The sequence below is a fragment of the Schistocerca serialis genome, chromosome 1, assembly GCF_023864345.2.
Source record: "Schistocerca serialis cubense isolate TAMUIC-IGC-003099 chromosome 1, iqSchSeri2.2, whole genome shotgun sequence".
Taxonomy (NCBI): Eukaryota; Metazoa; Arthropoda; class Insecta; order Orthoptera; family Acrididae; genus Schistocerca; species Schistocerca serialis.
Window position 1 is genome coordinate 579,567,383 of NC_064638.1, and position 13,542 is coordinate 579,580,924.

A 13,542-nucleotide genomic window follows, 5' to 3' on the forward strand; every position below is an offset into this window, starting at 1 on the left:
CTTTGTCTTACTTAACTGTGCTTATCTGTTGACCCCTTGACGAATAAGTAGACATTCACTTCAGGACAGCAATATCGTCTTTCTACCATCCAAGGCTGGTATGAATTTCAAAAAATGGCTCTGAGCACTATGGGACTTAACATCGGAGGTCATCAGTCCCCTAGAACTAAGAACTACTTCAACCTAACTAACCTAAGGACATCACACACATCCATGCCCGAGGCAGGATTCGAACCTGCGACCGCAGTGTATGAATTTCAGATTTCAGTAATTCGCCGCTGGCATACTTTCCTTTATTAAAAGCTACCGGTTTCGGTAGATTAATCTTCAATTTTCAGGTATTTGACAGTGGGCACTTCGCACATAGTAGATCGAGGTATGTAATCGCAGGTTTGTCAGTTGCCTGAGGATGCAAGTTTAATCGTTCGCTAATTTTCATTAAACTCGAGTGTGTTGTAGGCGAAGTTTTATTAATGTCAGTGATAAATGGATCAATATCTTTTAAGTGTGAAAATGATTAGACGACCAGTGTAAACATAAATGCAATCCATTTTCCAGGATCGCCATGTTCAGGTACCTGTGCACCGCTGTGCTGGCAGGTTTGCTGATTGCTGGCACTGTCGCAGACACACCTGCTAACTGCCTCTACAGCGATATCCAAGGAAGCTGGACGTTTTATGAGGGCGAGAGAAATCTCGACAACACAGCGACCTGCGACACAGTCGGTATGTCCTACCTCTATATAATTATGTGTGTTTATGACTGTTCTCACTAATTACTCAACATTTACACTTCATACGCACCTAGGTAGTCTTCTTTGGGAGTACTAGCTGAAACGTGCTAGCCGGCCGGAGTGGCCGAGCGGTTAAAGGCGCTACAGTCTGGAACCGCACGACCGCTACGGTCGCAGGTTCGAATCCTGCCTCGGGCATGGATGTGTGTGATGTCCTTAGATTAGTTAGGTTTAAGTAGTTCTAAGTTCTAGGGGACTTATGACCACAGCAGTTGAGTCCCATAGTGCTCAGAGCCATTTTTGAAACGTGCTATATACACAAAATACAAATAGATCGTGAAGGATTGATCTATTTATTTTCCACCTCGTAATGTAAACAGTAGAGCAGTACACAGTAAAAACCGTACCAAATAATGAAAAAAGACTGAGGTGAACGAGAGAGGCGCAAAGGTCGGGAAGTTACTGAGTCCAATTGCAACTTTGTCAGTCGGATATATCATCGACACCATGAAGATACTTGTAGTTGCCACGTGACGTGGGAGTTCATGCATCGGTACCGCTGCGAGGACCGAGCTACACATCTTAAACCGTCTTTTACACTAGAGACTTTACTGTCTCAATCTGCAATACGTGGTAAGTGAATCTACTGCAGCGCCCCTCGTGTGTGATTCATATACTGCGAGACGCCTGTCACGAGTGATCTCTTTGTTTACACATTGCGAGAGCTGTCGGCTGTGCTCTTGGACATTCAAATGGTGAACATGCGCTACGTGGCACTGTCCTTTCTTTTTTTTTTTAAGAAAAAGATAGCTGAAACGTGAACGTAGAAACGAAATTAAGGAAACAGTAGTGATTACATAAGTTTATGCTTCCGCGAAAACAAAATTCTTCTGATTATGTGACCACATTGTCAATGTGTAAAATTCTCCAATGTTTTTGCCAGTACTGCAAATGGCCTTCCTCACTGTGTTTTTGTTCACTGCTGAACAGTTTTGGTTCCTGTATAGTAGTGGAAGAGGCTGTTATCGTAAATTTACTGCGTATTAAGGATGAGGGGAAGGGATCTTAGACGTCCATTTTTGGAGACAATGGCTATGACATGAAGATGATAGATAAAATTATGGCGACAAAGGATGAAGGCAATAGGGAAGAGCAGAATGAAGCGAAACATTACCCTTCTACTATATATTTAATACTATATATTTAAAGGGTCACTGAAAGTCTGGGCAAAATTCTCGTCCAAGCAGGTATCAAGCCGATTTTTCGAAACGGTAACAGAATAAAAGATACGTTTGACCAAACGAAAGACAAGCTACATTCTGCTGGAGTTTACGAAATCGGGTGCGAATATGGGTTAGTGTATATACACGGGACGGGACGTCCGAGCAGCACACCGTTATCTGAAAGTGAAAGATACATCTGACTAAGACAACATTCCAAGTCAGCGGTGGCGGAACACCAGGATGAGTGCGGTAAACTGATCTAATTTCGAGAAGATCGAGTACTGGCGAAACAGCGTCTTACCTTCAGGAGAAAGACTAATGAAGCGGCAGGAAACGTCGGAGGACTTTACACATTGGCAATGTGGTCACATAATCAGAAGAGTTTTGTTGTCTGTGACGAGAATTTTGCTGACTCTGATAATAGACGCAGAAGCCTAAACTTATGTTATCACTGGTGTTTTCTTAATTCTATTACTACATCTCACCTTTCTTTCTTTAAAAAACGAACAGTGCCACATAGCGCATGTTCACCATTTGAATGGTACAGACCGCCGGCTGCCAGCAGTGACAGCGCTACGGAACGGCAGCTCGTTCGAAGCAATACACACCGAGGGGCGCGGGAGACCACAGAGGCCGCAGTCACTCAGAGTGCTGGCACGCCTCAGCCGGCACTAGGCAGCAAGTAAGCAGCGCTACGTCACTACTGTCGCCCTTTTCTCAGTCGCCTACTTCCACCGGTGACAAGCAATTAAGTAAACACCAACCAAGAACATCTGTTTCCACCAATCAAAAGAAATAATGCAAACATCCTTAACACCCAAGAACATCAAAATAACAGTCTCTTCAGCCAGTATATAAGAACCAAAACTTCTCTTTCTCAGCAGTTAGCAAAAACATCCTGAGGTAGGCCATTTGCAATAGTGGCTGAGACATCGGAGAATTTTGCACATTAACAATGAGGTCACATACACAGATAATATTTATTACTGATAAAATCAAATTTCCTATTGGATATTCTTTACAAAGGCCGTATGGTAAATTCTCCACACTACTGAGAACTGAAAGAATGGGAAAAGTGTCGTCCAAACATTTCGGAACATCAACATTCATTTATTCAAGGAAATATACTGGATGATACAGAACGACATTTTAAAAATCAGGGAGAATCCAAAGGATGAAATGTGGAACATATTGCAATAACGAACGTATAGCCGGATACATGAAACACACTGCAGCACTATGCACTTCCTATGCATTCGGTAGGTAGCATACCATACTTTGGAAGACTTTTATTGGCAAAACAATACAGTACAATCAAATACAATGAACGGAGTCTGTCAGTTCACCACTTTAAATATTCAGTGTGACAACCATGAGCTTCGTTATATAATGTACAATGGTTCGAATGGCTCTGAGCACTATGGGACTTAACAGCTGTGGTCCCCTAGAACTTAGAACTACTTAAACCTAACTAACCTAAGGACATCACACACATCCATGCCCGAGGCAGGATTCGAACCTGCGACCGCAGCAGTCGCACGGTTCCGGACTGCGCGCCTAGAACCGCGAGACCACCGCGGCCGGCTATAATGTACAAAGACGAACCATGTTTTGTGTGATACTCTGTAAGATTCCAGGCTCCCCTCTGACGGTATCAAACGCTGTAAAGGTGTGATCAGTAAGCTCAGGTATTGTTCCTGTTGATGTTGAATACGCAAGGGGCTTAACATAATCCGAGCGGAAAGATTCGAGAGTGATGACATCAGGGGAGAGCGCTGGCCATTCCCTTCCAATAATTACTCTCTGCCTGAAGTTGTCTGTTAAGGCGTGTACACACTAGGCCAATGAAGGCCGACAAACGACAAAGACTGGATTCGGCCGAATGTTGGTCGCCAGTGCATTGGCGTTCGGCTTCTCATACGCACCAAACGAAGGGCTTGGGACCAAGGAATTCGACCGTGTGGAATTGCAGTTGGCTGTGATAACTTGCCGAGCCTGCTCTCATTTTGTTATTGCTATAAAGTAGATGTGTGGTCCAGTAAGGTGACCTCCATGAATTCCAGCCCAAATGTTTACTCAGAATCTCACCTGTAACTTCTAGTACGGGCAGTGCGTAGATTTTCAACAACTCGTAGCTGGCTATTGTAGGAGTTCAAAATACCCTCCACCCTCCCTTGTAGGAGTTGACAGACCAGTAACCAGCTCAGTGTCTGGAAAATAGGGGTTAGCTGCAAATTGACAAGGGAACCACTGTGACAACCGTTGCCGTGGTTCAATATCAGGATGTCCCATAGTTTTTAAGTTGTTGATCATGGAATGAATGTAACTGCACACAGTACAAATCCCGCCAGACACTCACGTGATATCCTTGCAGTGCGTGAGCAGTTGCACTAGTGCTTGTTTTAGGATTGAAAACCATGTGTTACGTAATGTCTTCTTCCAATTCAGATATTCCTGCCCTCCTCCTTGCACCTGGCTGGTGTATGTCAGCTAACACATTTCCTCCTTCCCATAGTCGACAACCAACATTGGTGACTAATGGACCTCTACGTAGTCGTCTGTTTAGTTTCCTTCTTGCATACAGCCGACGATCTACAGCGAGAGCAATTGAATATCAGGAAGTTTTCCAAATGTGTAATTACTCTCCGTGAAGCCGGAACTACCTTCAGCGTGGTAAGCAGAAAACTGTACACTCAATAATTTTGACTAGTTTTCTGTTTACATCACGGCATCAGTGGACGGCATGGGCGACAAGCACCAAGCAAACAACTTCCTGCACACAGATCCAGTATACTGCTCAACCTGTAGTTCAAACCACCCTTGTAGAAATAACAAAACGATTGGACACTACAGGGCACAGAGACACGTAAGCGGATAGCAACGTCGCACAGTATAAATCCCCTTGGTTTCACTCAGTTGTCCTCAAGAAGTGTAACACAAGAATCTGCTATGTTAGCTCTTTTGTGGAAGTACGTCACTCAGTTTCACAAATAAAACTATGCCTAAGATAAGCAGCGGGCGTAAACTTCTGTATGGAAATGATGTCTGTCCATATCACAACGTAAACACTTTTACTTGGATGCTAAAATTCTCTCCATAGGACCAAAAAACGTACCACTACGAAGATGTCGTGCGCTACAGAATTGCCCCAGATACTCTTTGTAGTTTGACGGGCTAGTGGTAGCTACCGAAAGATGATGGTAATGATATTAATAACGCGACACTATCAAAATATCTACAAGGTTCGTACAATTAACTACCACCAAAGACGATCTCAGATTCAATGGAAAATACTATGCACTGTAGTATACGTTGAATAGAAAATCAAATACTCGACCTCACCACTCACAGCCACAAATTAAATCTTCCAGTGCGTAACTCTGTTACACGACAACGCACCTCGCTAAGCAACGGCGTAACAGAAATGTTCAGCTCTTTTATTTTAAAAAAATGCTAACTGTAATGCTCCATAATGCCGTATAAATATTGTTCCAATGCGAAACCGCAACCAAATTGGGTAGAACCAGCTAATTGCAGTGTGCTTGTCTGGATCAAATAATATTTACTTGTGTCGCACTTTCAGACGTATATTTACTCTCTTGTTTACTTGACGATATTAATCAGAGATAATTTCTGTATGTCGCAACCGTGAAGGCATAAAAAGAAGGGAGTTGGTACTACAGACTTACGCTGTACGTTGTTTTGAAGCCAGAGTGGGCGGGGCCTGTTGCCATTTTACGTAGCCCAAAACATTAACAGACTACTGTTCACGAGTGCTTCTTGTTCATTATTTCTGTCGTGTGGGTGCAACAACTATTTTAAATACTAAAAATTATAGAGCTTACATGAATAAAATAGCGTCAGGAAGGCAATTTAGAACGTTTTTCTGTTCCTGAATGTGTATTTCGGGTAATATGACACAGTCAGAGTGACGTCACCGCGGTGAACTATGGAGGTATGAAAGTGGCGAAACTAATGTTGTGGGCTAGTTAAGATAGCGGACATCAGCTTCAAGTTTGTAACGTAATGCCAACTCATTTTTTTTTTACCTCGATAGTCGCAACCATGCTACAACAATATACTTGCATAACTTGAATTCCAACATATTAAGTCGTTTTAAAATTCTCACCCTCTCCACAATAATTAAATTATATTTCTTTCAAGAATTAATCATCTTTCCCTTTAAACAACGTTCCAGAGACAATTTCTCCCTCCCTCCCTCTAACTTAAGAAGTATGAAATAATTTCTTAATTTGGAGATCAACAAATCTGAACTAATATTCCTATTTCTTTGGGAATTATATATAAATATATATTTTTTGCTTTTTGTAATGATGCAGACTTTTCTTTATCTAATCTTTGACAACCCTTTACCACTTTACAATATTTGCAAATTATTCTTTCGCTCTACAACTAAACTTTACTTTTAAAATATACTTTTACATTAAATGTGGGGCAAATGAGAGTTGGGGCACTATTTTTATTTTTAAAGCAGAAATTGTTCTGTCTTTATTCTCTGTTTTCTTTCATGTACAGATACAAGTCAGCATGGATTTTATGAGTGCTGACGAAGCACGCAAACCCATCTAAGAGGAAAAGTAAAAAGAAATTAAACAAAAAGACTGGTCTCACTGTCATTCTCAAACTACTTGAACTTTAAAATAAAGAAAAACTAAACCCACTTCAGCTGTCGACTTTCTGCTGACCCATTACTATCGAAATTTATTAAAACACAGCACTCGCACGATAGGAGAGACAATTAGTGTGCCCTCACTAACAATGGTTCTCTCTTTGTCATGTAGGGTTTTATTGGAAAAGCTATTAAATTCGAGACCACGCACGCAAATCTCCTACTAACTTAGACTGGTTCTCGCTATATCACAAACAACCACACAACGCCCATTCTCCTAATTACACAGGTAATCCAGTCATTGTATCTATATAGAGATTTACAAACCTAAACAAACATACATCGACGCTCACGCTAAAGTCGCAAAATAATCTCTAACAGAATATCGCAAAGTGACCATTACATAAGTGCTTGCTTTACCCTTCAAATCCACTAATATACCATCGCAGAGACACTATTTTCTTGGTACGTGCTTCCTCGACCCTCAAAATCAAATAAAGGCTTCACATGAAAACGTCATTTGCCTTCCACAAGAAAATGGAAAATCTAAAATCTAACTCAGATACGGATCGCGTACATGCGAGTGGCTTCCAAGCTACACTTCCTTCAGTAACTTTTGGCACAAAATCACCAACCAAGAGAAATCAATCATATACTACAAAATACCGTAGCCATTGCACGAAATTCTACGTTTCCACACCAATCGATCACTTGACGCTTTCGCCCCACAGGCTTTCAAATATGCTGATAACAATCTCACAGAATTCTCCTAAACGACTGTAGCATTTGACTCACACTCCCGAGTTTAACCCTCGTTCGGACTGATTTTAGTCCGATTACCAACCAACAACAACAACCTAATTTCTTGTGGGACAAACAAAGAACCATTTGCGATGAGCAATCAAAGTACGCTAATTCTCCGTTTTAACTATAGATGGTTTTTCTTTGCGGCGGTCGTTGAAGTCTTTGCAGTAGCCAGCTGCGTCGTAGATGTTATCTTTGCCGCAAGCCGCAACTCTGCAGTCGTTCGTGAGCAGTAAACTCGCTAACTTTGATCGGATTCTGCTGCTCAGATATTTTCAGGAGACAGTCTACAACATTTTACAAAAAACACATATAAGAACACTTTCCAAACAACTCTTTACACTCTCGTTTTCTTTCGTAACAGCGAGTTTTCATAATATGGTGAGGCAACACCTACTAGTAATGCCGATTTAACGCAAGACAAATTTTGGTGGATTACACCAGGTATACTACTATAGACGTTTTCACAGTGTTCCATCGGCAGCAGTGACATAACGTCAAAGGGTGGACGGTAGGTAATCAGTTAAAAGGAGGTTGAAACGCTTCCTGCCCTTCCAGCTATAGATTCCACTTTCCGAATTCCTATGATGCGTATAATCAGACTGCAACGACGAATGAATAAATGAATGGAACTTTGGATTGAGGAAGGAGGCGTGCTAGGGTAGTCTGTTCAGTTGTGCAAATTAGGATGGTGTAGTGGTTAGCGCATCTGCATAGTAAGCAGGAGACCCACATTCGAATCCTGGCCTTGCCACAAATTCTCGTTCATTCGTCACTTCAGTGTGCGTATACGCATCAGATATGTTGGAGACTTGAGAAGGTCTCTCGAACCATGTTTCACTTGATCAAAGTTTCGAATTTCATACCCTATAATATCCCAAATTTTTAAAACGTCATTCTGTAACAGCACGGTACACACATCAGAGAACAGAATCAGCAAACAGCGCCGACATAATTTTTCCTTTGTGTCTCGTTTTCTTTGTATCTGATGCGATCGATAACTATACTTCCAGGTTTAATAAATATGAATTTTCATTGCTGAACAATTTTCGTTAAAAATTCTTGTTTCTTCGTGTTTTTATATTCTTATTATTTCTTATTTCTTTGTCCACGTATCGTAAAACCCAGACAAATTTTTATTTCAGATACTTCCTTTCTCTTATGGGTGAACACTAGTACAAAAAATTTCGAATCCATGTGTAACCTTAGGAATGTACCGTACCATGTAAACAAAGCAAACAATAAAATTAAGATCAAAAGGGCAGAACGGCAAAAATTACATTACTGTATCACGACTGAGCACGAGAAGGATTGTGATGTTGACAGAGGATGCCATCATTTCCTGTTTCTGCACATGCACGGTATTGCATGCGCAGGATTATATGCTCAACTGATGGACGTACTCACTGATACAATCGTGACGTGGTTGGTGGCTGAGCTACACACACACACACACACACACACACACACAACACACACACATGCCTACATGCAAAAGTAATCGATTATGACCCAGAAACTCGTTCAGAACTGTTTTTACATATAACTAGGGGCGAAGCGTTCACAGAAACGTACCTTAGCGCTGAGGCATGGTGGACTAGACGATATTCCATACATAACAGCTATGGTGATACAACTCTCTTGTGTAAAATGGCATCGTGAATAGGCACATTTGGCGATGTGAAGTATAAAAAGAAATTTATTACCGAAAGAATAATTGCTGCTGTTTATGATGTGTTGAGTCACGAAACGAATTTGTAAAAACGCAACCCAATTTATCGTTACGTGTGAGACCCCTTATTGCATAATGAATGTTATGATGGGGATGGATTTTCTGAATAAATATGGATGGGGCATAATACTGAAGTACAGGATTCTTGAATCATTTGATATAGATGGCAGAAAAATGGTGAGATTTAAAAGACAATAAAAAAATAAAAAGATAGTGGCACATTTATAGACAGAATGAAGACCTGAGAGTGTAATTGTGATATAATTCATAAAGTATATCTATACACGTCACATTTTTGTAGCACTATTATTAAAAGATTTCTTTACTTCTTTATTGTTATGTAAATGTCGTTATGTGTCTATATGAGCAGCTGGGATGAAAATAATAACTGAAGTCAACTGATTGAAGGTGAGAAGTAAAAGTTAACTGTTTAAGTCTGTGTAAATCAGAATGTGTACCTATAACTTATATTGTGAATAGGTATAAGAATATTGGGGGATGTTCATTGCTTGGGAAGATATATGTGAAGACATATGTGAAATGAAGCCTAATTTATGTGATAGTGTGCATATTGTCTTCTGATCGAGGGCTGAGGAAAGTTATTGGTGTGTGTGAGGTAATGTACAGATTTAGTTTGCTAGAAATTTTATCTGTTCTGAAATGAAAGTAACCTGAAGGTGTTTTTTGTTTATGTGAATCTGGCTCTTGGGGGTAGTATTATTATAAAAGTTAATAATAGAAATTGTGTCAATGAGTAAGGTTTATATGTGTATAAGTACAATAATGAAGCTAAGGAATATTCTAAAATACAGAAGAGACATTGAAAGCATGCAGATATCTGCATTAACATATTTATGTACTCCTTTCTTGTTGACTTAATTAGCCTCAGTTGATGGCAATGCATAGCAGACATGCGATAATCCAACGAAGGGTTCATATAGCCTACTCACTGGGTGTCATCACATTTCGATGTATTCTATCAGATGACATGTCCTGTGATAGCTAAAGACCACTGCTGACTGCATACACATATATTTGTGGAAGATCTGAATTTAGAGATGGAGATATGGATTTGTTGCAAATAGTGCAACACTATCACGCGCAGGTACACAGAAAAGGAACGACAATTGCTGTTTCGGTAATCATGTCACCTGTTGGAGGAAGAGGTCGTAGTTTGTGGAACTGATGGTAACATTACTGACTACCACTTCTAGCGCTTTGTCGTTGTCCACCGGGTCCACAAACGCTGTTGAATGGAGTAATTATTGTCCTCAAAGCGATTTGATGCGTCTGTCGACGCTGTGAATGTCCTGTACTTGGTTACCAACTTGTAGCGACTTGGTATTCTAAACGATAAAGTGAATACATTGCCAGCTACGGAACAGTGCAATTCTATGTACACGTCCTGTTGCCTCGGTTGCTGTAGTCAGCACGTTGCAGTCGAAATCAGACGTCGAATATGAAGGATCTGAGTCTCGAAGAACTGCTGAAAGGTTTACTCATCCACTGGGCGGAATGAAAGCAAGGACTGTATTCTGTTCCACCAGAGAATTGGCTCGAGCCAGCTAGTAGAGAATGTTCCCATGCCCACTTCGGATGCTGCTTGGTTTGAACAGGAGAGCGCTTTACTCCACATACTCCTGTTTGTAGTGGTATGCCCAAGCCGTAGCCTCTGTGACCCAAGAAACGGATAAACCAGAAAATTACTGGGAGACTGCAGTTTAACGAACCATACAGCAAGTTAACGCCTTCCATGTACACAAGCTCCTTCGATAACGGAACAATCACTGTCCTAAAGGGAAAGCGGGCCCAAAACTACACTGCCTGACCAAATACCTCGTAAAAAAGCTAAACACCAACAACACTGACGCAGCTGTGCGGCAGAGGACTGCAAGTGTGTAATCATTTATATAGCCATTAATAATGTCTGCGTGTACAAAGTTACATTGACATCCGACCATGTTTTCCGGTTTCTTCTCCTCTTTTGTCAGACAGTGTATTTCTGTCGGTAGACACGGTCGTGTAAGCATCTAGGGCTACCAGTCTAATATACGGCGTGTGTGACATTGTCCGACGAGACCGCCGGAGCGCCATCAGAAGACATGGGCTGCCTGTTGGTTGCCGTAAACAGAGCTTTCGTCAAACACCGTGTACAAGTTTCCTCATTGAGATATAATTCTTATTTACTTGTTTCTTCAAGTGCTCTTTAAGTTGAAAATCTTTGTAATGTAAGACTTTTGTCGTGCTTGTGCAGATCCTGTAAGGGAAGTGAAGGTCACGCTCTCGTACCCGGACGTCGTCACCGACCAGTACGGCAACGTGGGCACTTGGACGCTCATCTATAACCAGGGGTTCGACGTGACGGTCAACGGCAGGACGTACTTCGCCTTCTCTTATTACACGTCGGTAAGCAACGAATAAGCAAAGGGTTGCGGTTACAAGTGAGCATACAATAAAATACAGTGAAGAGCCAAAGAAACTGGTACATCTGCCTAACACCGGGTAGGGTCTCCGCGAGCACGCAGAAGTGCCGCAACATGACGTGGCATGGGATCGACTAATGTCTCAAAGAGTGCTGGAAGGAATTGACACCACGAATCCTGTATCCACCTGATCCAAATGCATTTTCATCCAGATACCTTGTTTCTTGAAGTGCCAATAAATGTATGTTGCGTCGTCTGAGAGTGTCCGTTAGGTGTTTCAGTTTTCCAACTTTCGTAAGTGCGTTGATGTTCAGAGTCTCCAGTAGGCGTTTTTTCTTGGGTCTTATCTTTGAAGAAGTTCTAGGAAGCTCCAACTCTGCCTTAAATGGTGTTCTAGGCTCTCCAGAATCCAAAGGCCTAGTTGCACCGCCATAAATAGCGATGGAAGATTGGTTACTTCCTGGAGTAGCTTTCCTTTTGAAATTTACCATCATGTCTTAGGTTAAAGTTTAGTTTGGGGACAGGTAGTTGAACCTTTCCATGATAAAAATTCAAGCATTTAACTATCATCCGGCACAGGTGAACCGAGGTTTTTTAACGAGGTGTTACTCCTCCCCCTCCTCCTTTTTCACAGGTCTTGGGACCGGCTTTGGCGGAGTTTCATGTAGTATATGTATACTTGCATACCCTATATATTAAAGATGTGTAGTATATCTCTGTACAAACATTAATCACAGTATCACGCAAAACTTTGAAGTAAATCGGTCAAGATCTTCTCTAGTTTTCTGCTAAAAACCTTCCCCATATATATATAGGATGTTTCTCAAGTCATGTTGCACACTTCTAGATCTTGTAGAGGTGACTCAGTAGATCAGGTTTTACGAAGGAACCCATATCCGGAAATGTCATCCAACGACGCTACATAACGTCAAAGTTATAGACGCCGACGCGTGTAAATGTATGTACATACAGGGTGATTCCGTGATGATGTCACAAACTTCTAGAATGATGGAGAAGGATAAAAGTATCCGTTTGAGGTAAGGGTTCCTGTACAGGAAACGAACGAGTAGAAAGTTATAAGCGAAAACTTTTCGGATACCTCTTGACAGTGGAATAAATGTACTGTAGTAGCTAAGATCGTAGAGTAGGCAACCTTCTTAGGTGGTAGTATGGACCAAAAACAGGAAAAAGTATAGTAAAGATGGGCTCTAAAACGAATACCTTAAGAGCTATGAGCACTTGTTGAATAGAGGAGATGAGTTTCAAGGTAACGAAGATGAACAAGTGCTCATAGCTTGTCAGGTAAGCATTTTAAAACCTATGTTTACTGAACGTTTCTTTTTCTTCTTTCAGTCCATACTACCACCTTTAAAAGTTTCGTACACTGCAATCTTAGCACCAACGGTACGAGTACATGTATTCCACTGTCGAAAGTATCAGAACGATTTTCACTTATAACTTTCGATACGTTGGTTTCCAGTACAGGGACATCTACGCCGGCCGAAGTGGCCGTGCGGTTAAAGGCGCTGCAGCCTGGAACCGCAAGACCCCCACGGTCGCAGGTTCGAATCCTGCCTCGGGCATGGATGTTTGTGATGTCCTTAGGTTAGTTAGGTTTAACTAGTTCTAAGTTCTAGGGGACTAATGACCTCAGCAGTTGAGTCCCATAGTGCTCAGAGCCATTTGAACCATTTTTGAACATCTACCTCAAATTGATGCTTTCATCCATCATTTTAGAAAGTTTGTATCATCATAACGGAGTCGCCTTGTATATACATATATTTACAAGTGCCGGCACCTATAAGATTGGCGCTCTGTAGCGCTTTGGATGACGTTTCCAATGTAAAACTTGATCTATTAAGATCCCTCTACAACTTCTGGAAGCGTGTAGCATGAATTGTGAAATATCCTACATTTAATTCTTGAGTTTCTCCCGGCGTATTTGATAATCAAAATATCCACGGGTGTGCTGCCGGTCTATAGTGTCCAACGGGCAC

At 41.4% G+C, this 13,542-nt stretch overlaps 1 protein-coding gene across 1 annotated transcript in view; it reads left to right on the forward strand.

The window, feature by feature from the left end:
- The first annotated feature begins 565 nt into the window (after positions 1 to 565).
- LOC126416941 (dipeptidyl peptidase 1-like) overlaps positions 566 to 13,542 on the forward strand; it is a 65,578-nt gene continuing 52,601 nt past the window's right edge. The window contains exons 1-2 of the mRNA XM_050084859.1: positions 566 to 725; positions 11,377 to 11,528. Of these exons, the coding sequence (XP_049940816.1) occupies positions 566 to 725; positions 11,377 to 11,528 (312 nt within the window). The remainder of the gene's footprint in view (positions 726 to 11,376; positions 11,529 to 13,542) is intronic.